This window comes from Mastigoproctus giganteus, chromosome 6 (assembly GCF_048544385.1).
Source record: "Mastigoproctus giganteus isolate SK-2022 chromosome 6, ASM4854438v1, whole genome shotgun sequence".
NCBI classification, from domain to species: Eukaryota; Metazoa; Arthropoda; class Arachnida; order Uropygi; family Thelyphonidae; genus Mastigoproctus; species Mastigoproctus giganteus.
Genome location: NC_143580.1, coordinates 192,453,864 through 192,477,640, shown reverse-complemented (window position 1 = coordinate 192,477,640; position 23,777 = coordinate 192,453,864). Strand labels below are relative to the sequence as shown.

General features: G+C 37.6%; 1 protein-coding gene across 1 annotated transcript in view; it reads right to left on the bottom strand.

Moving 5' to 3' along the window:
- LOC150084837 (1-phosphatidylinositol 4,5-bisphosphate phosphodiesterase-like) overlaps positions 1 to 23,777 on the bottom strand; it is a 314,913-nt gene that overhangs the window by 121,217 nt on the left and 169,919 nt on the right. Inside the window, exons 6-11 of the mRNA XM_090376641.1 lie at positions 18,005 to 18,084; positions 17,078 to 17,131; positions 13,045 to 13,126; positions 8,878 to 8,978; positions 4,876 to 4,933; positions 2,025 to 2,133 (exon numbers count right to left, since the gene is read on the bottom strand). Coding sequence (XP_090232767.1) covers positions 2,025 to 2,133; positions 4,876 to 4,933; positions 8,878 to 8,978; positions 13,045 to 13,126; positions 17,078 to 17,131; positions 18,005 to 18,084 — 484 coding nt within the window. The remainder of the gene's footprint in view (positions 1 to 2,024; positions 2,134 to 4,875; positions 4,934 to 8,877; positions 8,979 to 13,044; positions 13,127 to 17,077; positions 17,132 to 18,004; positions 18,085 to 23,777) is intronic.

Here is a 23,777-nt window from a genome sequence, read left to right as displayed (position 1 = left end):
ACCTGCGTTCAGTCAGCTTCCTGTTCCTGATTTACAGATCTACGAGTATATGACCACAGAGGCTATGGTCGCCCCATACCAGCAATCCTCCTCCACCGAAATTTCTGTATGTACACAAGGTTGTTTCGGGTTCTTCGCTTTCGGCACACTAGGACTCAACGAAAATCAAATGACAACCTCTACCTGGACTCATCTGTGAAGAGCACACGGAACTGTTTTTCATCATCAGTCCAATTATGATGTTTGAGTGTCCAGATTCTTGGACACACAATGGAGCACACGTCATCGATCTCGCATAGTCCATATTTATTCAGACGATTTCGGATAGTTTGGGCTGACATTCGTGTCCTTGTCGTCGAAGAAAAATGTACAGGTAGGTGAGCGGCTTTTAATTTCCCGATTTTCACGAGAGAGGGAGAGAGAGCGATCTGTTTGTTTTTTTTTTTTTGAACCGATTCCACAACTTGTTGATAATACTTTGCCACATCCTAAGCCATGCGGTATCGATATATGAGCCGACCGGGCTAGCCGGGTGGGTAAAGTGCCTGCCTGGCAACCCAAAGGTCGCGGGTTCGAATCCCGCCTCGGGCTTGGATCAAAATACTGCAAAAACCTTGGGAGGTGCATTATGGCCACAGAAGCCGATGCGCCAACAAAAAAAAAAAAAAAAAAAAATCGATATATGATGAGCCACATCATATATCGATACCGCATATGATATGAAGGGGTCGCGTGCCTGTATTTGATGGAGAACGTAATTATTTATTTACATCTGAATGTCAGTCCGTGAACGTGTGCCTTCACTGCAACCCAATGAATATCGATAGGGTGGATTGTCCAATAGATTGCTCAGTGATTGTTTTTACCGGTGTACATGACGATGCTCCGTATATTTTCTAAAGAACTGGAAGCACCGTCTTTCGTTGCAGGCGGTTTAAAATGCTCAGTTCCCCTGTGATTCTAGAAACTAAGGAGCGAGATGCCTGTGGATGTCCACAACTCGTCACATTAACGAAAGTAACCAGATTACTTTTAAAAACTAACATTTTTGCAGCGATATAAATTTTTAAACAGTTCTAACAAATGTTAATGATACAAGTAAAAATTCAGTTTGATATAGTTCGCACACAATTTTTAGTTCCAGCTGTTCAGAGTTACAGGCGAAAACATGTAAATATGCGTAAATATGCTCCATTATACATTCGTAGAGAAGAAATAGTTAAATGTGAATAAGGGAATCGATAAAGCCCAAAATTATCACAGACCTGGAAAAAAAAAAAATTGCGCAAAGTTTGTTCCACGCTGTTTCCGCGATGAAGAAAAACAGACGACTGAATGCTTGCAAAGATTTTGAGCAAACAGCTAACAGCGAACCTGGCTTTTCTCAACGGCATTATTACTGGGGACAAGAGTTGACATTTCCAGTATGGTCCTGAGACCAAAGGCCGCCGAATCGATAGCATTTGTGATATTTAGTAGAATGTGACAGCAGACCTAAATACCATCACAGCAGACGAATTTTCCAAGTCCTTCCAAAGCATTCATGACAGCTGCAACAAGTGAATTCATTCCCCTGGGGAATATTTTCCATATCCATATTTTGCCTTATTTACTTTTTTGACGCACTTTGTATTTAACCTAATTTAAAGAAAAACTTGTTGTAGTAGATCAAGAAGCTTTTATAAATACATTATTCTTTGGAAATATTCTTTTCAGGAATTGATTTCTCAAACTGTAGCGCTATCGTCATGGGTTACCTCGTTTTTCGCAAAAGATGGAGGAAACTGATGGTGATCAATCATCAAGTAGCGTTTTCAAGGCGAAGTTCAGAGGGCATCAGCAAGCGCAATCCATCCTTTGGAATGCCACGAAGAACAAATTTTCTCTTTATATTCGTGTTTGATACTGTAAAATCATTTCTCTCTCTCTTTGGCTCAGAGTTTCCTGTAATTCAAGTTTATATGACGGTTTTTTGAACAAAAACAAAAGGCATAAATAAAAGATACGAATCACAACATCTTTACCTTCTTTAGCGAGTTCTTCATTGGGTTCGTAGGCTAGAACGATTTCTCGGGCCCTCTTCTCGTCATAGAAGGGATACAAGATTTCATTCAGTCTGGGATCCCGTTGCCTCTGAAAACAAAACAATAAAAGACGGCTGTAGTTATACGACCTGTTGTGGAGATTATACTTTGCTGCCTTTCTGATAAAGATATTATCTCAAATGGGCAAAACACACGATATTTAGAAATTAATTTAAAGGAAATACGATAGGAAAGATTAAAATAAATTTCGGAATCTGAAATAAAAAAAAAAAAAAAAATTAATTTATTCATTAAACTAAGCGGTCCCAGTCAGGTTTCCTGGCAACCCGGCCCACCTATTTACAATACTGTACAGATATCAAAGCCACTAGGTGATTACCATCGGTGGCCAGAGATCCACTATCTGCGTACTGATAATACCAAATAAAAAAAGAAAAGAACAGCATAAACAGGAAAGAGAAAAGAGAGAGTAGAAGAAGAAAGAAGTAGAGGAGGAAAACAAATTCCGATCAGAGCTTGAAGCAACAGCGATCATCAGTAAGTCCATGCATCCTAAAGGAAAAACCAAAAAGTCTGTGTCCTCTTCCCGAACGATTGACACAAAGTACTTCGAACAGAATGCGACGAAGGACGTCATGAACATTCCTGATAAGAGTGTCCGCTCCTTGCATAACGAGAAAAAACTATTTCCTTTACATTACAACGTCCCGCCGAATGTCCAGTAGTGAAGACATCTATAGCACACTAAAGTTAAATAAGCTGCTCAACATAATTAACAGAATAAAATGTGTTTTATGTATAATTTATAGTGAACAATGTTGCCGAAAGCGAATATTTGATGTAACAGGCAATGAAAATTCCGAGTATCCAATAGAAATCGACCTACTACCTTACAGAGCTGCACATTGTGCAAATTATTCATGCCTATCAGTCATCGTCGTTTAGATGATTCTTTGAGATGGGCGGCCCATTGGATGACTTGAAACCGAGCAGTCGTAGGCGACACGTTGGCTTAAAGTGTCACGCAGTGTCGTCTTGGCACTATGGAAGCAGTTTCAAGAGACAGGAACTATTAGAAGAAGAGCTGGCCAAGGTCGCCCGTTAGTTAGTTAGTTATTTGGTTTTTAGGGGCATTAGCAACTAAGGCCATATTGCTCCGGGATATGCGGTGATCATTCCCTGACCTTTCCGCATCCTCCGTATTTGGTGATGACGGGCTCGAACCCCGGTCTAATCAAGAAGTGTGTGTGCTACGCACTACTGCTCCTTCCCACCTGGCTACGGAGGCGCCTCAAGGTCGCCTGAGAGCTACGTCAACCAGCACAAACCGCTATCTGACTCTAACAGCAAGACGGAACCCTACATGTCCCGTCATCAACTGTTTCTTGAGGTAGCCGTGGCCACAGGTAAAAACATTTCCAACCGGACTATGTTAAGAAGGCTCAATTCAAGTGAATTCTACGCAAGGAAGCCAGTGCTATGTATTCCATTAATCCCAACCACCGCAGAGCTCATCAAAACTGGTGCCATGAACGAGACTTGGTGGAGGCATGAAAAAAATGGGCTGAGTTCCGTTTTGGCCTAGAAACAGATTCAAGTCGTTATTTCATCTGGAGACAACGAGGAATGTGATACCATCTCTCCAACATCAGAGTAATGGGTACTTACCATGAAGGCGGTGTTGCCCTCGTGGGTACCACAGTTGGTAGAATCGCCGTCCTCCCCACAGCGGGTGGAAAAGACCTGAGTTCGAGTCCCATCGGTGACGAGAGGAATTTTTATGCGCTTTTTCACAACGTGGTTCAGTTAGTCGGTCTCAGGCGAGTGTAGCATGGTTTTTTTTTTCTCCCGGAAACTGGGATTTTCCTTACAGTTAACAGAAAATCGTCGAAGAGCCATACAACAATAACAACAACAATACATGTTGGAATCTGGAAATTATCTGGAATTTGCAAATTCCGGAAAGTAAGTCAACTGCTGTATAACTGATTACGAAAAAACTGTTAAGATTAATGTACGCCGAGGGGGATTAGGATGAATAACTACTTTTAGTTTAACAAATAATTTCATTTAGATTAAGAGACTAATTGAATTACATCATCATCATCCCAATAGCTATCATAGATATAAGTAATTCTTTATTATGGTCGAATTTTATCTTTTTTTTTTGCCAGGTAGCGCTGTAATCATTAGTTGAGGTGCACAGAAAGGTTCCACTAGCTATTTTTCAATCATGTCCACATTAATAGCTTTTCTGTAAAGTTAAATTGCTCTTCTTTGGCAAAATTAGTGGAGGATCTTGCTTTATGTGGCCTAACCAATAATCTAATGGGTGGAAAACTAGTTCATTAGTGCTCAAGCTTTAAGAACATCATTAACGAGAAATCAATTGTGTCTTCGGCACAATGATGCCCCTCTCGTTAAAGCACGGAAAGAAAAAATTCCACAATTCCTAAATTCTTTATTCAGATTTTATCTGCACCTGTGTCAACAGATTTAAAGTGATTTTCACTGAGCTCGAATTTGAAAATCCCGAAGGAACCTGAACCCTACTCTAATTTATCCAATTATCTGTAAGAAAAGTTATCTTGAAAGTAAGATTTCGAAATATCTATGGGGTTTGCCATCTCAGTATCACATTGTAATCTTTATTCAAGTAAATATCAGTCCATTTATTAAAGTAACTGATATTTACTGCTACCAACTCTTCTAATTTAATTCATTCACCAGTAGAGAAGAAAATGTCCATTTTAAGGTTATCACAGATATTATTCGCAATAAAGGACGCTTGTGGTAACTATTTTTAAACAGCAAATGGAGGTTCACTTACCTCATTAAGGAAGTTGATGAGTTGTTTAATGGTGATGGTATCGATTTGTCCATGTGTTCTGCAACAGAAAGTTATGAATTATCGCAAAACTTGCACGGAATTACAATCTGCATAAAATAAATTACCACCTGCAAGCACTTTCTTCTTTTAGATATCAAATGATTTGGTGCTGTGACGATAATATAAATTGGCATCATTAAAATAAGTCGTAAGTAAATGACTGTTGACTGGATGGTAATTAGTCTTCATTAAAGATTATTAAACGATTAATAAGTTGCGGCAAGGCCTCATTCTTTGCATAATGCGCTTTTTTTTTAGGAATTAAGAATTAGATATTGATCCTAGAATATTAACACGGAAAAATGCGGCACCCTCGGGGTTTGGGAGATGCCGGATTTTAAACTTGTCTGGGGTTGAGAGGTTTTAGAAAAGCACGTTCGATAAGTATTAAGCATAAACAAATGAACTCATTTACATTTGTAAACAATAATTTTGTCTTTATCTGTTTTTGCGGTCAGCAGGATTTAAATTGCATAGTCTTAATTCTCACAGGGAAACACACTTACCTTTGTAACGAGTTACCCTGGTATTGCGCTACTTTCAAAAACCGCACGGCAGCTCACATCGGGTAACTAATTTACAAATGTTTTTTTCTGCGTATTATTACTATAAACCACCTACCATCTAATGAGGGACCTGTTAGTCCTGAAACAGGCTGTCATAACAGTCTCATCTTTTAAACCAATGTCCAAATAATCTTTTTGGAGAGGTCATCTGCTTGAAAGTAGTGCAATATCAAGGCGCCTCGTTGCAAACGCAAGTTTGTTCTGCTGTAAGAATTAAAAACATTGCATTATCCATGCAGTTTAAATTCTGCTGGCCATAAAAACAGATTAAACTACACTGAGTGAACAGAAATCATGGAATATCTACCTCGTAACGGGTAGGCCCACCTTTCGCTCGGATAAGGGAAGTCACACGGCGAGGTATTGAGTCCACTAGTTCATGAAAGCGTTCCACAGGTATTTCCATCCATGTTTGCTGCACCGCTGTCCATTATTCCGTCGCATTCCTTGGTGGAGGATCCAAAGCTCGAACGGACCTTTCCACAGCATCCCATGCTCCAAAGGATTCATGTCCGGTGAACAGGGAGCCCATTCCATGGTGATAAATTCTGCGGAATGATCTTTGAACCATTTATAGTCATCACAGCTCTGTGGGGAGGCGCATTGTCCTGCTGGAAGAGTCATTGCCCTGTGGGTGCACGATGACCATGAAAGGATGCAGATGGTCTGCAAGGATGGACAGGTAACCTGGACCGTTCAGAGATGCGTCTAGACGTATCAGAGGTCCCAACGCGTGCCAGTTGAACACGCCACAGACCCTTACCAACCGTCCACCTGCATGAACAGTTGATTGTACATAGCTTCATGCGGTTTCAGCTAGATACGCAGAAACGGGACTTATCGGACCAGGACACCGGTCTCCAATCATCCAAGGTCCAGTGCCGATGTTCTTTCGCCCAGTTGAGGAGTAGAGTCCTTTTTTGTGGTGTTAGCAATGGGACTCTAGTGGGTCGGCGGCTCCCATAACCTATTTCGGCTAATGATCGCCTGATGGTCTTGGTGGAGACGTTTCTGGCACCTCCCTCGTTGAAGTCGGCGGCGATTTGTGCCAATGCCGCAACGTCTGTCTCGCATTGGCTGAAATAATGCGAGACAGACGTTGACGGTCACGTTCATCCACCACCTTTCTCTGCCATTTTCCTGCCAGCGATTACATATGCTGCTGGAATATGGTATCGCAAGGCTACCACTGAAGTTAACTGGCAAAAATTGGAGACTACGCAGAGACATATACTCATTACCATCTCGAGAGCATATAACACTGTAAGTACCCCGCACTCCAGGCCCTAACGGGATCCCTCCCTCTGGACCTGGAGATTGTTAAGCATGGGCTACTCTATCAACTGACCGAAGGTAGAACGGCAACATGCCTCGACTACACCATAGATCTGTCAAATGATGCCAAAGTAGAAAGGAACCGTCTCTCCGCTTACCTCCAACAAACTTGGCAGGCCCGCTGGGAGATCTCCAGCAAAGGTGCAATAACTAGAAAATTTTTACCCAACATACGGTTGGTATACACGAATTATCCACCGTGGCTCTCACCAGGACTCTACACTACCTACCTGCTGACGGGACACGGGGCCATTAGAGACAAACTACAAGGATTTGGACTGAGTGATACGCCGTTTTGCCTCTGTGGTGAACATGAAACGTGGGAGCACCTTATGTACACTTGCCCACTATATGAGGACCTCTATTGCAGGTTCATTACTAGAACACAGCTTAACCTCCGTAATCAAGAAGACCTCGCCATAACTGAAGTTGACACATACAAGGCATTCGCGCAGCTGGCCCAGGACCTCTTCACAAGGGGAAGGACGCTCCCACAGCTCAACCACTGCAGTAAACAACCATGCCGTGCAGACCAGCAGAAAGTCTACACAACCACGGAAACCTTCCCAGATGATGAACTGACACCAGGGTGAAACAACCAAGGAATTAAACCTCACAACTGAGTCTACCTGAAGTCACAATCTCGATGACAACCCACAGACGTATCCACCTGACGTGACAATTTCATTCAATACATGAACATGACATGAATAAGGTAACTGGACCTGACCTGGAAGTGACTAACTAAAAAAAAAATAATAATATAAAAATAGAAATCACACTGTGACAACCCGATTAGACAACCTCATCCTGCAAGACAACCTGATCAAGACACCAAGACTACCATGCAAGGGCTCAGAGAAATGGCTGCAGCACATTGCTGCCACCTAGCCATATGGCGATCTGGGCTGGTAACCTTGACCAGCCTGCTTTCACTCCTATTCCTTGGCAAGGGGGGGGGAGATGGCTCGCTGTCTTCTCCTCCTCCTGCCATCCCCCTTTCCCTCTGGTGGGGGCATGGGCATGCCCCACTGACTGCAGGGGCCATCTACCCTATCGGCCCCTTACTTCTCTTTCTTCCCCCCAGCCTTCAGTCTTCCTACCCTTCTCTTTGACAACCCCATGGTAATTTCGGCGAACAAACCACACATACTATCTCTTAATAGCGATCTTGCAATTATACCACCGCGATTATCTTTTTTTTTTTTTTTTCTCTAGGACCCAGCCGCTGAAATCCCAGGAAATTAGGCGGCGGGACCTGCCAGAGTATAATAAATTTCAAGGTACACCTGGCCAGCCTCCTCGTTGGCATAGTACGGACAACGTCGGGTCCCATCAGGGGCTCGAAGGCCAATAGGCCAGAAGAAGAATGAGCACAACATACTATACAACACATGATCCACACACTTTTAAATCTCTGGTCTTGACAGAATACTGTCCTTCGATACAGCGAACACTCGCGGAGATGGGAGAAATTCCTGGTGCCGTTTGACCCTCAACATACTTTGTACTTGTACCTTTCTCTGCCCACGATGAGATGTTATTCCGAAAATGGCGTAGTCCCGATACTGTCGAATTGAAATAGTGCAATTTCTGTACCACTTCCGCGATAGAGTGACCATGCGTAGGGCACCCACTAACATTTCTCTTTCAAAGTCGGTTAACTCATGATGTTTATCCATACTGACATCGAATTACCGTGTACGTGAATGCAGTGTCCCTATGTATCTGACTAATGGTTCATCCACTAGCGAGAGGGGTGACAGCGTCGCATTGCCCAGGAACCCCATGAATTCTGTCCTTTCAGTGCACAAGACAGTCATTCAAGCATCTTTATAAGATGCTTTAAGGATTATGTTACTACTAAGAATACGACTTAGTAGTAAGATGCTTGTTACTCTTACTACTAAGTAGTATTCTTAGAGTGATAACAGAATAAAATTGTTTTTTTTTTTTGGGTATCTTTAAATATATAATTTTTCAGTTGCCGAATGAATATCATAATTAAAATGGCAAAAGCAGAAAATCAACGAGAACTTACAATGACTGAAATAATTCTTCGATGTCGTTGCGAGGACAAATTTTTTGATATATCTGGTAGAACTTGACGAATGTGAAATCTTCAGGCTCAATGACGTCATTCTAAAAATACAAATCATGTATTTTCTTAGTTTCTTTGTAAAAAAATACAAAGAAATGCCATGACATTTTTTAGTAATAAGGAAGTAGCCAATAAATTAAAAAAAATCCAAGTATTGTAAAGGCTATAATTACGTGCTTCGAAAATGCAAATGTTTTATTTATTATTTATTTATTTTATTTTTTTGTCATTATACTGAATAATGAAAATTTTGGATTGTTTGACCCTTTGAGGTCGGCGAGATTAAAAAAAAAAAAAAAAAAAAAATGCAGTAAACTGTTATCTTGCAATTTCCACTACAGAAATCCAATGAATAAAGCATTTATGAAATCGAAACAAAACACTTCCGAAACCCATTTTGATAAAGAAAACAAATTTTTCATTACCGAAAGGAAAGAATTGTAATAAAATAAATAAAAACAATTTGTGAACACAAAATTTCCAGGAATATTAGAAAGGTGAAAATAAAATTAATTCTCACATCTCGAAACCTTTATTATTCACGATTCTACAACAACGGTGTACTTTGCAATTATGAAGATATTCAATGTTAAGAGAGTGTACTTTGTGTATTCATTAATGCTGTTTACTCACGTCATAAAACTATCAATTTAAATGAAGAAAATCATAATTCTTTTGCAGCTTTACGGAAAATCATTTTTTAAAAATTGTTCAATTTTTCTATTTATAATTTATGTTATATTACCGAAACAAGATTTATCGAAACCTAAATTGCTCTCATTTCAATATATTTGTATAAAATGTGAACATTAAATATATTTAATTTTGACATTTGAATTATTCCTTATTTTCTTGTACAACAGAGCAACAGCCAGCTGAATTTGAACCGTTATCTCTCAAGTCACGTTACTTGTTCTGACTGTAAAGCGATTTTGGCTTACAAGTTTTGCAAATGCATCTGTCACATAAAAAATGTAACTGAGTCACAAAGGAGGTTAGGCAAGCGAAGGCAGATTAAGAGAAATCTTTGGCAAAGGATGCAAAGAAAAACAACAAAGACTATTTATGTAAACTCTAGAAGGAAAGGGATGAATCAGATTGGTCCACTTGATATCGATGGTTCGACTGTTGATGACACATAAGGAATTCTCTAGGGAAGTGGAAGCCAAAAGTTTATCAAACTCTAACAGGGAGCTAATGATTTTGTAATAACTGAGAGCAAAGTGAGAGATAAATCGTTGAGATTAAACATATGAAAGGCACGTGGGGTGGATGAGATATATCCAGTTATATTAAAGGAGGTGGCAAAAGAAGTAAACAAAACCCTTAGCCATAATTATGAGAGCATCGTTGGACTGAGGGGGAGGTCTCCCCATGGACTGGAGAAGTGCGAATGCATCCCCAATTCACAAAGGGGATCAAAGGGTGACACGAGTAATTACAGACCTCTTAGTTTAACTTCTGTTCCAGAAAGAAGTCAAAAGGACGGAGAATATAAAGGAAATAACGGAGTCACTGGTTAAAGAAGTAATGCATAATCATCTCGATAAAGCTACAATTATACTTCAGACACAGCATGGGTTTTTTAAGGGAAAAATCTTATCTCACAAATTTGATTGGATACTACAATGTGGTCACAAAGGAAACAAATGCAAAAGAAATAATTTTGATATCATATACTTGGATTTCAGGAGAGCTTTAGATACTATTGCAGTGTGGCATTAAGGGCAAGTTGTTGCTATGGATAAAGGGATGGCTGAGTAGTAATCAATGGAGAATGCTCTTCATGGACTAATGTTATTAGTAGAGTTCCCCAGGGTTTGGTGTTGGGTCCATTGTTGTTCTCTATACTTATCAGTGATATTGACGAAGGCATATCAAATTTAGTTTCCAAGTTTGCAGATTATACAAAGGTTACTAGGGCGATTAATGACAGTATTCTATTGCAACAGGATCTAGAAAAGTTCAGCAGTTGAAGTTTAACATTGACAAATGCAAAGTACTGCATATGGGTAGAAGTAACCCCAGAGAAACTGTGTTGTATTAAAATCAGAGTAGCGAAAAATGAAAAAGAAATGGGAGTAATTGTGCAGTCAGATACAAAGTTTTCTGAGCAATGCAGACAGGCTGCCGGAGCAGGTCATGGGGTTTTGTCAATGATATACAGGAATTTTACTAGCAGGAAAAAGGAGGTGATTATCCTTTTGTATAAGACAATGGTCAGGCCACGCCTTAAGTACTGCATACAGGTCTGAAGGCCTCATTTTAAAAGGGATGTAGAGTTGCTAGAACGAGTATAGAGAAGGACAACAAGATTGGTGAGGGGGGCAAAGAGGATGCTCTTACGAAGAAAGGCTTAAGCTCTGTAAATTGCGGAGTTTGGATACGCGCCTGCGATTGAAGTGTATAAAGCCTTGAATGGGTTTCGCACGCTGAATTCTGATGGGATTCTTCCTCTTGTTCATATTATTTAACCCAAGGGGACAGATAGATGTGCGGAACTTTGCCTTTAGCCAGTGAGTAGTTGATTGCTGGAACAGACTTCCATCTGTCGCTGTGAAAGTTGATAGCTTAAATAAATTCTAGGAAGAACTAGACAAACGTTTGGATGGAATGGATAGGTGAAATGGGAAGTGTGTGTATTTTTTTAAATTTTTTATTTTTTGGCTGATGCTGTATAAACTTAATTTCTTGCATCATATGCCTCTACTAATGCTAATCTTTATTCCAACAATTAACTACCGTATGAAGGCAAATTTCCGTACATCTGTCCTCCAACCATACTTTTTCCAAATTTAAATTTATGTCCCCTTCTGCGTGTCATCTGAGAAGGGGTAACGAACCCATCGGCATTTAATTTACTTTACTTAGATTGAAATTCTTCCACGTCACCAACGCTAAGGTGGTGTGGGGAATTTTATACTTAAAACTAAATATACGCGAAGAACACTCAGTGTGTGGAAGATGTTGCCAATCAGAAATAAGTGGTCATGACACTGGCGTTTAGGGAAAGGTATTGAAAATAATGAATAAAAATTTTGGTAAACAAAAAGATTCGTAGAAGGTAAATGCTCCGGGGTACTTTTCTTCCCACTCTACCGCTTCCGGTAGAGTGGGAGGAGGATAAAGCTTATACACTTTAGTTAGGTCACTACGCAGATATAATTACAGAATATTCTCCACAGTTTTGGCAGAACTTCGAATAGTGCGTGCATGCTGAAAAAGCGAATCGTGATATTAAAGAGTTGCCAGTGCTGCGAAATGCACTGCCACCTCAGGAAAGTTCTTCGCAATTCAGTACAGCGTTTGTATCACTTGTCAAAAGTAAAAATCGTTTTATAAATTAGTTATTTTTATTTCATGCTCTCCCAGGGGGGCACATCATAACGGTTAAACAGATTTATCGTGCCCCTTCTCAATAATAAACTAATGCCCAATTATACATCGCCATTTTTAAAATTTATTTGCAAACGCTAATGACAAATGTCGAAATTTATCAGCGGTGAGTTTTCTGTGAAAAATTCCAAGTTACGTGGCACAAAGTTCCAAGGACACGCGTCAAGCCTGATTCGAACTGAATTCGGAAGATTATAAATCTAACGGCTAACTTGAAATGCCGTGTTATATCATGGAACTCCGAATAAACTTAACCCTGACCCACACTTGCCAGCATGAAGCGAATTACGTGGGCGTGTCTGTAACGTTTCCAGGAATTCTTCACGCAGGGAATGAATACTTTGGATCTTAGTGAAAAGCTACTGTCAGTCGAGGAATGTTCTAAAATAAATGTCGCTGTAGTGCATAAGCATTTTTCTCACTTTGATCTACTTAGTCGCAAGGAGAGAGAGAGAGAGACTTGAGAATGCTCTTGTGAGCATGTTAAATTTCCCAAATTTTTCGATTCCTCCATTAATTTCTTACCGTAAATATTTTCCCACTAACTGATCAAATTTCTTTAGAGAGAATGTTGTTAAAACTTGTTCTTCCACCCTTTATTACGCAACAGTTACGCGGTTCTTCTCTAAACTGTGTGATAAAACAGCAAAACGTACGTTCTTAAAATACAACCAAAACACAGACGTTCTTTAGTGGAAAAGAAGTACAGACCTTGCCACTTGGCAAATCCACTTCCCCAAGGCACTGATAAACCAATTTTTCTGTCTTTCCGGAAGCAAAGGTCTGCGCTATCCTAGAAAAAAAATTACAGAAATTAAAATCTATACGCAATTTAAACGGAATAAATTTATATGGTATAAAACTATTAGGGAGGCTAGTAAAAATATACAATGTAGTACTGAACACATCGAAAATATTTAGCGTAGATTATTATAAAACTGCTTATGAAACTATATACTTGTAATTGATAACTATTTTACATATCTGCCAACGTTTGACTTTGGAAAAGCTGTAAATCGGGTAACTACAAGCCGGAGGAAAGCAACTTTGTGGCCAAAGCAGGAATAAAACTGGATCTTTCGGAACTTTTTCGCGAAAAAGCAGGGGACCTTTAAAAAAACTTCACAATGAACTAGAAATTAACTTTCACTGACAACACGTACATTTTATATTAAAATATAGGGACAAGGTTGTTTACCAGTACAGTATGCTTTCAAATATTATATTACCAGCATTTTTCTATTTGTGCATTTCTGACTGGATTTCTGTTATACAACAACTGATTATAATTTCTCCAAGAAATATATTGTTGAGGACCTGGTCTTCTTCGAAAGGTTGAGCCAATGCCTTGTTCATCGCAATGGTCCTGATGTCTAGACTTCGCTGTTAAGAGCATTTCCAAAGCTTCAGAAAGAGAGATCTGCACTTAGTTTTTGTTTTCTTCATTTGGCTGAATATTCTCTCGCACTCATCATTGCTAAAATGCCAAGTAGGACATTGGATAATCTGTCATATTTCAAACTTCCTTGTGCACTTCTCCAACCAAGGACTACTGTACATCAATTCGTTCTTCTTTCATAATAGCGTCCAACATTCTCACAGTGAAATTGACAGAACCGATTCAAAAATTCTGTCGTTCCATCTATTTATTTATCTTTGACAATGCCAAGAAGTACTGGAAACTTGCCCACAAAAAATTTCAAATCTGAAAATGATGCGCTGCCAACTGATGAAATTTCATCTACCTCGGCATTTATAAGAACTTGTGCACGATGCAATAACATGCAGCATATAAAGTACTTCCTCACTGAACAAAAGAACAGAATCTTCTCCTTTTGTTTTAGACTATCTACGACCTTGGTAGAAGACTTGCTTATGAATAAGTCAGAATCATCCTTCTGATTTAACGAACTTCCGAAATGGAAGTGGAAGATTTTAAAACTGATTTGCACATAATATTCTAGGAATAATGACCTCGGTACATGGATGCGAAGTACAGTAAACTGAAGAGCTATGTTGGCGTAACATTTTGGGAAGGTGATTAAATTTCAAAATCTACTTTGGATTATGAACCGGATTTGGATATGAGTCCGTGCCATTCACTAAACATCACTTGTTGCATTTTTCAATTTGGTAACTCACACTGAAGGATTCATGTGGATTTTTTAACCACTTATAACAACCTCTTCTTTAAATAAGCTTGTCAGGGGCTTCCACTTTTCTACCGGCCTAGTTACACCTTTAACCAAAGCCAGCTAATAAGCGCACATATTCTTCAAATTATTTTTAAGTGTATATTAGTTGAAACTTTTAAAATCTATATTTCCTATTAGGTAATAGCAAATGTATTAGTATTAGCCATACACTAAATCTACTCCTACATCCAGTTTCACAGGAAGGCATGCAGCTTCCTTATCGGCACACAAATTAATGAGATGGCAAGGGCAGCCTATTATCACTAATGGTTCAATCTCCTCTTTTATTGCTATTCCAATTTTTAGGCCTTTCATAACAGGCGCATTACTGGCATTCAGTAACAGACAGTTTTTTGAAGGAATCCCTCATGCTTTTAGGTTGTTCCGAAAGATGCCCAATGTTGTATCCTGTAGAGTTACTTTCTAGTGCCAGCACTGGGGAAAAGCTAATTTCGATTTGACTTATTTATTTTTTTTAGAAAAGTCACCACAACAGGATATAGTTTGGAATCACTGTCATCTGTAGCAATCGAAACTAGCACATTTTTCACCACCGTAACTACTACTTTTCTTACCTGTGCAATTTCACTAACAATGCCTGCTGTCTTTGCTCTTCCTCTTTTTTTTTTGCCATTTCACTACCAAGAAACATTTCTGATTTCAAGCCGCTTGCATGATTAACACAACTCCGAGGAGGATCATGTTCTATGTCAAAAGATGCAAGTATGATATCATCGTCACTATGAAACTACGTCTATTTTTAGATTTCTTTCTATACACTGCACGCTGTCGTTATGCTTATTTTTTTGCAAATGTCTGATTACAACGCATTTTCTGTCGCTTGAAATAGAAAATCACATCCATTTATTTTAAAGTGCACGAGGCAAACGTGCTACCGTTTCCAGATTTTACAATAAAAGATAATCTTAGGCGTATATATTTCTGAAATTTTACGTGTTGTTTCTTTGGAATCTTATTTAAAAAATTAATTAGATTCGCAACATACAAGTATGATTAAAATGATGAAAGTTACAACAGAGAACAAAGCTGTTATCCCTCGTTCCTATTTTTCAATTAGCACATCTGCTGGCCAGTTTTACAATTAACACATCTCACAGCCATTTTGTTAATGAAATCAAGCGGAATTTCGCAGGATTAGAAAAAAAAAAAAAAAAAAAAAAAGAAGAACGCAAACGCGGAAAAAACCGTTATGGTGGTGAGATGGAGAAGCGTTCAAATGAATTCAAAAAGACGGATTCTCCGTCGTAAACTCGGAGGCAGCTATGCTACTACTCTTCTTCTGAGCTGCATATTTTTAGTACTGATGATGGACTGTGTATATTATCTAATGCACACGCCAAAAGTGGGCCGCAGCCGTCTTATGCACGTTGAAGAGAGGAACAGCTAACTTAAGCTTGTTTATCATAGTAATAAGCTCACAACGCGAGCAATTGTATCAAAAGCAATAAAAAACAAAAAGTCACGACTCTTTCTGTTTTAAGCTCTTTCGTAAGAAGATTAAATAACAAGCAGCTCGTGCCTTTTTGTGTATCTTTCTAGCAACGTATTCCTAAACAATTCTAAGGTGCAGTGATAATGCAACTTCATATGTAACTTCATTTTTTTCAAACCAGGTGCGCGCAAGTCGGATGTTTCATGATGTGTAAATTCTCTTGGCGTACTGCGTTGTAGTTTAATTATTATCCTTCCCGATCTTCCATATTTTTACAACATCGACTGCTGTTGATCTCTGAAAGCTAAAATGGTCTGCTGTAGCGCGTACAAACAACTTTCTGATATGGCGCGAGGCAATTGTATTGCACTAGAATCAGCAAACTCCCTTCCATAACTCCCACAGGCTGCTGCGGGTATTTCTGGTATTTACTGTGCATTTTTATGCCTGTTTCGGCATGTCTTGCATCGTTCCTTACCTTTGAAGAGGTGTTCGAATACTTTTGTGAGGAAAGAGTTCTTATATTTTAATGTGCTTCATGATTTTATTTAAATAAGAGCAAACCACTCAAAAATGCTATGTACATAATCATTTCACACACAAAAAAAAACAAAAAAAAAACCAAGTTAGTTTAATGTACACGTACGTTTCATTTCAGGCGCGTTCAATTTTTTAAAAATCAATTGTTTCTATTGTTCAAGTGTTTCTATTTATCTGATTTTAATGAAATTTGGGATGGCTCCACAAATCTTTCTATAAGAACCAAATATAAAATTTCACGAAAATCCGTCTACTGAAAGTCGAATTGTCATGCGGACAGACAGCCAGACATGGTGAAGACAATAGGTGCTTATGTATATATGTTAATACGCCTAAAAAAAAAAAGAATGTTTAATTATAATAAACGATAGACAGCGCGTTTTAGAGCAAATCGTTAGTTTGTTGGTTTTCTGTAAAATATAAGAGTTTATAGTGATCGGTGTTAATACTAATTATTCACTGCTAACAAAAGAAGTCTGAAAAACAAGAGGAATATATATATATATATATATATATATATATATATATATATAATTATTTTTTAATATAAACTTACCTGCGAACTGGAATTTTTCCTTCCGGATCAACCATAAACCCAAGTTTCATCCAACTGAGCAAAAAAAAAGAGAATGCAGTTTTATATAAATTTACTAATACTTTATATGATTATTAATAATTCTGATTATAAAAGAAATTATTAGTAATAATTCATTTTAATTTTGGAGACTGCTCGAATGTAAACTAGTTTATGAAAATAAATGTTTAAGCGTATCTTTCGAAACAGAAATTTATTTCATGTATTAAAATCATCGAGTCCAAATACTTCTTGAATCACTGGTGGGTCAGCCAGTCTTGTCTTGCCATATTCCGAGGAACAGGCACAGAAAAACAAACTTCGCTAATTTGCTATTTGGATTCAAAATTTATAGCAACATTTAGAGTAAATAATATAAATCGGTGGGGTGGAATTTCATCCAGTTCATATTATAACAGATCCTTTAACTATGTAGATACAAGTATGATTTAATCGCAATACAACTATAATATATATATATTCCACCACCATTATCCTATTTTGTATTCTGCGTGCTAAACGAACCGTCTGATTCTTCCTATTATAAATAAATCGCTGATTGAGGATATGTTTATTGGTTGCTTTTTACCAAAAGCTTTTAAAATAGGAAAAAGATTAATAGCCCTAGATTATAAGGATTTACGAGTTTATTACTTTACTACTAAACTTGAGAACGTTTATTTATTAATATTAATTAAATGTCATTATTTTATTTATTATATTTTATTATCAATATTAATTAATAATTAACATTAATTAATTACATTTTATTATTAATAAAATTTTATTTATTATATTTCATTAATAATGGAATTAATTTTAATTCAATTTTAATGAAAGTTGCCATTAATAAAATTATTTTATTAGTAATTAAAAGTAATCAGAAGAGTCATATTTTATAATACTTACTGTTTTTTTAGACCAGTAGAAGGACATACGTTGTTAGCTTTAATATTATTAGTTATCTTCCTTAGGCCTGCTTGCCATGTCTGGAAAAAATTGTTATAAAAATAAGAAACATTCGGGGAAAAAATATCCATTTCTTATTGTTTTGTTTTCTATTAAGACTATGTTTTAAAAACGTTTTACAATTCCAATCATGACTCAAGTTTCGTGTACAAATCGAACTGATGTGCCTAAAATTAAATGAAAAGATTATGGACATATATGATAAAGAAACATCATAGATCCAGTCGATGGTAGCACGCCCAACAGAGAGGAGCTCTTGAAGTTCTCAGAAAGGAGTAGAAGTCGGATGCCACATTTTCGTGGAAATAGGGATAGTCAGGCTAATCGTCGGTAATGTGATAAGTTGGCGGGATGACTCGACAAACGAAAGATTGTGACAAAGAATCCACGACAGCAGTTGCGACTATTAAGAATAAGTTCTAAATGCCTTAAGAAGTTCTTTGCAAGCCAGCAAAAATTCACAGAAAGACGTACAATGTTGGCTAATGTGTGAGAGTAGCATTGCTTTTCCATTTGGGATCTTCATATGAAAGTTTAAAATTTTTAAATTTACAAACTCGCGAATATGGAAATTTGGGAGCTTCCTGTTATGTAAAGTTTGTAATGTGCCGCTTAGTGTTTGTTTCTTCTAGAATACCCGATCTTTGTAAGGATTGTGTACGGCACAGAACTAAACCTGTTTAGTTGAGAGATATCATGCTTCACGTAGTCGTATTTTTCTATTATCTCTTTTCAACATAAGGCAATCTATCGAAATCATTTCATACATACAAAGGATTATTTATATAAAACAATTGGTAATTAACAGCCTTATAACCGTAAGGGTATTATGACTGTAGAAGTGTGTGTTCATGGGACTGAAAAAACTGGACTAACTCACTGGGAAATCCTCTTCCTGAGATCGCCTAGTTAGAGCCTCAAATGGAGAGAATTTCAGAAACTTTGCCACCGTCTGCCACTTGTTTTCTCCCTGCAAATAAATGGCAGACGGCAACGTGCTATACCGACTACATGGCCTGGGAGGACAGCTAGAGGATAACTTGAAAAAAATTACATTTACTGCAAATTAATAATAATAAGGACGAGATATCTTAGTGTTACGAAGTCGACTCACCGCCCGGCGAATTGAAGTCCCACCCCAGAGAGAAGCAGAATTGCGAAAGTCGCTTCATCGGCCCTACCTCTCCAAGATAGAAGTGACAGATGAGGCTGGAAGTTGCGCCATCTGGTGCTGCTCATAATAACTAATACGCACCACTGGACAAGCCGAAGCTGAACAGGTCCATTTCCATAGCCGGATGAGGATGTCGAATAGAAGCATTGAACATACTGCATTGAGTGTGGCGCAGGATCAAGTCACTCACGTTCAAGGCGAAAACAGTGAAGCAAGTGGCGCTGTCCCCAGTATGGCTACCATAGGGAAAGGGCCATACCATCCAACTCAAACAAGTGGAAGTGCTTCGAGAGCAACTGCTAGTGACTACCCAGGATGGGAGGAAACGCCAACGCATGAAGTGGAGATCCAAGTGAATACGTTCATCATGCTTAAAAATCAAGATGGAGACTGATATGACAGAGCACAGGACCAAACAACATAACAAGTGGTCGCGACAATTCCCGACAATCCAGGTCATCGAACTGTCGATATGTTAACCCAATTGGCGTGTGCACCCGTTTCCTCTAAAAAAATGGTATACTATTACATAAATCCCATTTCACAACTACATGTGAGCATTCCACGGTGAAATTTTGGAAAAGACCTTTTTACTAAAGTTCTTGAGTTCAGTATAGAAGCTTTTAGCCCATGAAGTACGTTATCCGATAATAGAATACGCATAAATTGTAATGCAATGTATACATTACTTAATTTGTTTTGTTTTGTTTGCATTTGACAACACCTCACACATACCCAAAAGGAAGCTGAACAATTCTGAATTGAGACGTCACGCGCAAATGGAGTTCCTAAGAAACCAATTCCGGGCAGAATGAATCAAAGGCACAATCAGCTCCTGTCATATTTATTCCAAAGAAGAGTATCACAGGGTTCCACATTTATTTATTTATTCATTCTATTTTACCTCTACTCTGGATCAAATGATCCTAGTGAAATGAAATTTCACAGAACACCGATCAGAGATCACAATGACGTTCCAACCCCGGCTCTTTTCTCTAAAGCAAGACTCCACCACACGCTTACACATGCACTACGGTCAAAAGAGTAATTAACTTTAAATATTTCAGTACCATAAAAGTTTATTTATTTGCCATGCTAAACGATTTAAAATAAAAAGGAACAAAAATGATAAAATTATCCAAGAGGTGAAGCTTAAATACTTGATCTCAGTGCTAGCTTCAATGTCCGGCAAGAGCACAACGTAGGTAGGCCGCCGTAGCCTAGTGGTCAGGCGCGCGGGTGCATAAGTACACGTGCCTTGAGTGACCGGGGTTCAAGCCCGTGACTGCTGAATACGGTGCTGTTTCTTGTATTCTGTCTAACTTGTGAACTCCTCTGACCGTTTGGTCGTCCCGGAGTATAAACAGAAAATTTATTTTATTTTAATTCGAGAGTAAATTTTAAAACATGTATATCGCACGTTTCGTATTGAGATAATATTTTCACAAATACGAATATTTCACTTAACTTATCGAGAATACGCCATTACAGCCGAATTGAATAATATGACAATAAAATTTAAAGGGCTGGAAAATAAATAAATAAATAAATAAATAAAAAGATTAACTTGGTTAGCAAAACTATGTGAATTCTTTCTGCGGAGTAATCAAAATTCTGGCACAGCAAAATCAGAGATTTAATGGGATCTATAAAGCAGACAATGGCTATAGGTCTGTTACCTAGCAACATTCTGAAAAACGCAGAAAGAGAAAAGACGCCAAGCAATTTTCGATTGCCTACGCAGCTTCAGACGTCAAGATGAATATTCCCTGTCAAAGTTCGATGAAAAATCCAAGTTACTTTTGGAAGTAATATACAACGACAAAGTTTTAATAATATATCTACAGGACAGAACATTTTGGACGTATATTATAGTGCGATCACAATAAAATTAAAAAAAGCCAATTCATATTTATTGAAATTGTTACTAACACGGTTCAAGAAATATTTCGGTATAAGATACTAACTTTACATTAAACTGATTTCAGTTTTAAACGTAGTGAATATAATTATCTTATACATGTATACTAACAGTGTTGAAAGAAAATTTCAAACTCTATTAAAGCGAAAGGAAAGTTCTACATACAATTCTATGGCATCAACGGGGAGTTTATGGGAGAGTTAAATGAATCTTTTTTCGATATGCATAAAAAACAGTAAATCACAAAAAATAAATAAAATAAAAATAAATAATCAAAATAAATACTGTCTATATATATATATATATATATATATATATATATATATATATATATATATATAAAAACAAACATGTGTGTGTTCCGTGATCGATTTGCCGTTTGCTGGACGAAAAACCCGAGTTTCCGGGAGAAAAAACCGTGCTACCCTTGTCTGAGACCAACTCAGCGACGTTGCCAAAAAGACCCATAAAAATTCCTCGTGCCATTGACGGGATTCGAACACATATCTTTTCCGTAAAAACAGTGGCCAAGTTTTTCAGTGATATAAAAATAATGTCCAAAATAACGAGTTCCCAATGCTGTTTTAAATAAAACGCTTCTTGGGATAAATATATATATATATATGTACAATACACGTACAAACACAATTTAAATAGAAGCCAAATGTCCACAAAAGTGACCACAAAATCACGGGCCGAAAAATTTTTATCCATTAAATTAAACAGCAGGTAGTTGTAGTTGATCTATGCACATGAACTCTGTGAAATGCTGAGGACGAAGGCAAATGAATAAGGAAAGAAAAAGGAATACGGAAACAAATATAAAGATACAAATTTTATTTAAATATTTTGATATGGAATACATCATAAATCGATACATTATTATTGGCAAGCGCTATTCATATATGCAAATTTAATTATAATTTAACTTAATTAAAATAAGACTTTTATTAAATAGTAAGATATCTTCAATTTGCCTTGTTTAAACAATTCCGATATACAACTCCTTATTGTAGGATTATTATTTCGTTAGCACTTCTTATGTGAGTATCTATATGAAATTCTATCATTATGTTTACAAATATAAAAACTGATGGACGATTTTTACAACAAATAGAACTGAACGATGTCTGAAATAATTCATATGAATTTCTGCAAATTATTTCGAATGAATAAGTTGCTTTATATATTTGATAGTAATACAGCCGTTTATGAAAATAGCCTTCGAGGTCAGAACGGTTGTTACGATCTCAGTCCTTCCACACCGTGCGGAAATCGCCTGAGTTTGAATCCTGCCTTGATGAGAGAAGCTTTTATCGGCTTTTTTCGTGCGGCCCAATTAATCGGTCTTCGGAGGGAGTTGCAAGGATTGTTTTGTCTCCAACAAGCTGGGAATTTAAACCTAGCAACAAGGCAACCCCAAAAGACATAAGAATCTCAGACAGAGTAAATTCGTGGTTTAGTCCACAATTAAAGGCAATATTTTAAAATAAACCAAAATTGTTCAGAAAATGAAAAGAGAACCGGACACCCAACTACCATGTCCAATTTAAAGGGGCGCATTTCATTCAAATAAAAACAACACACTTATGAAACTGCGAAAATAAATTAAAAAAAAAAAAGCAGAATTATTATCACTAAACAGATAAATGAAGTGCTGACTCAGAATTTTTATCGTTCATTGAACTTTAAAGTTTAATAAATTACACCTATGCAACGCTCTGAAGTAAATTAATCAAGTATAAATACAAATAATAAACGGTGCCCAAAGTGGGCACCGATTTCAAGACAAAGGAAGCTCGTGGCAAAATAGCTTCGTCTCATATTTAAAAATTTCCATGTGAGACAGCACTTTGTGTAGATGGAGTTTTTTATATTTCGGAAAGGAAGTGCATATCCTACGATAATGATGATAATTTTGCCGTTCACTCTATGTATGGTGGAGTCGATTCCATTATTCCATTTAACGTTTCTTCTGTTGGGTTGGGAGGGAGATGGAAATTTAGTATTTAGAGCTGTACTGAGTTCTATATGTTCGGGGTGATTAGGGTTTCAAAGTGTCGTCCAGAATTGCTTGTATTGAGAAGATTTGGAAGAATGCTATGAAGTTCCGTCTGCATCTGTGTTTCAGAGAGACGTAATATCATGCGCAGTATATAGAAGAATGGATAAAAGGGTTGGTTTACTTTTGATGCTTCTTATGTTTTGAAAGAAAATATTGAGTTGGGATTTTGGTTTCGATATTCTTGACTGATACTCAACTTTGTAATCCAGATTTTGTGCTGGTTTAAGCAGGGTTCTTTTAGATTTACGTTTTGGGGATTTGGTACTGGGCTGCTTGAGTGAAAATATATGTTGGTATCGGTTGAACACATCCATAAAATGGAATGATAAATCTGCTGCCCAAATTTAATGCAGTTCTCTGATTTCCATTATAAAAGATGAGTGGAATGCACTTTGCAGAGAGTTTGATTGTTTTTTTTTTTTTTTTTTTTTTTTGGAGTATTAAGATTAGTTAAATAGCTGGTCAATCTTCCCACTGATACTGGAGGGATATATGCGGCTTATGATTGTATTTTGTAGAGTGCGTTTTCTACTATTTCTTTGTAACACTTTGA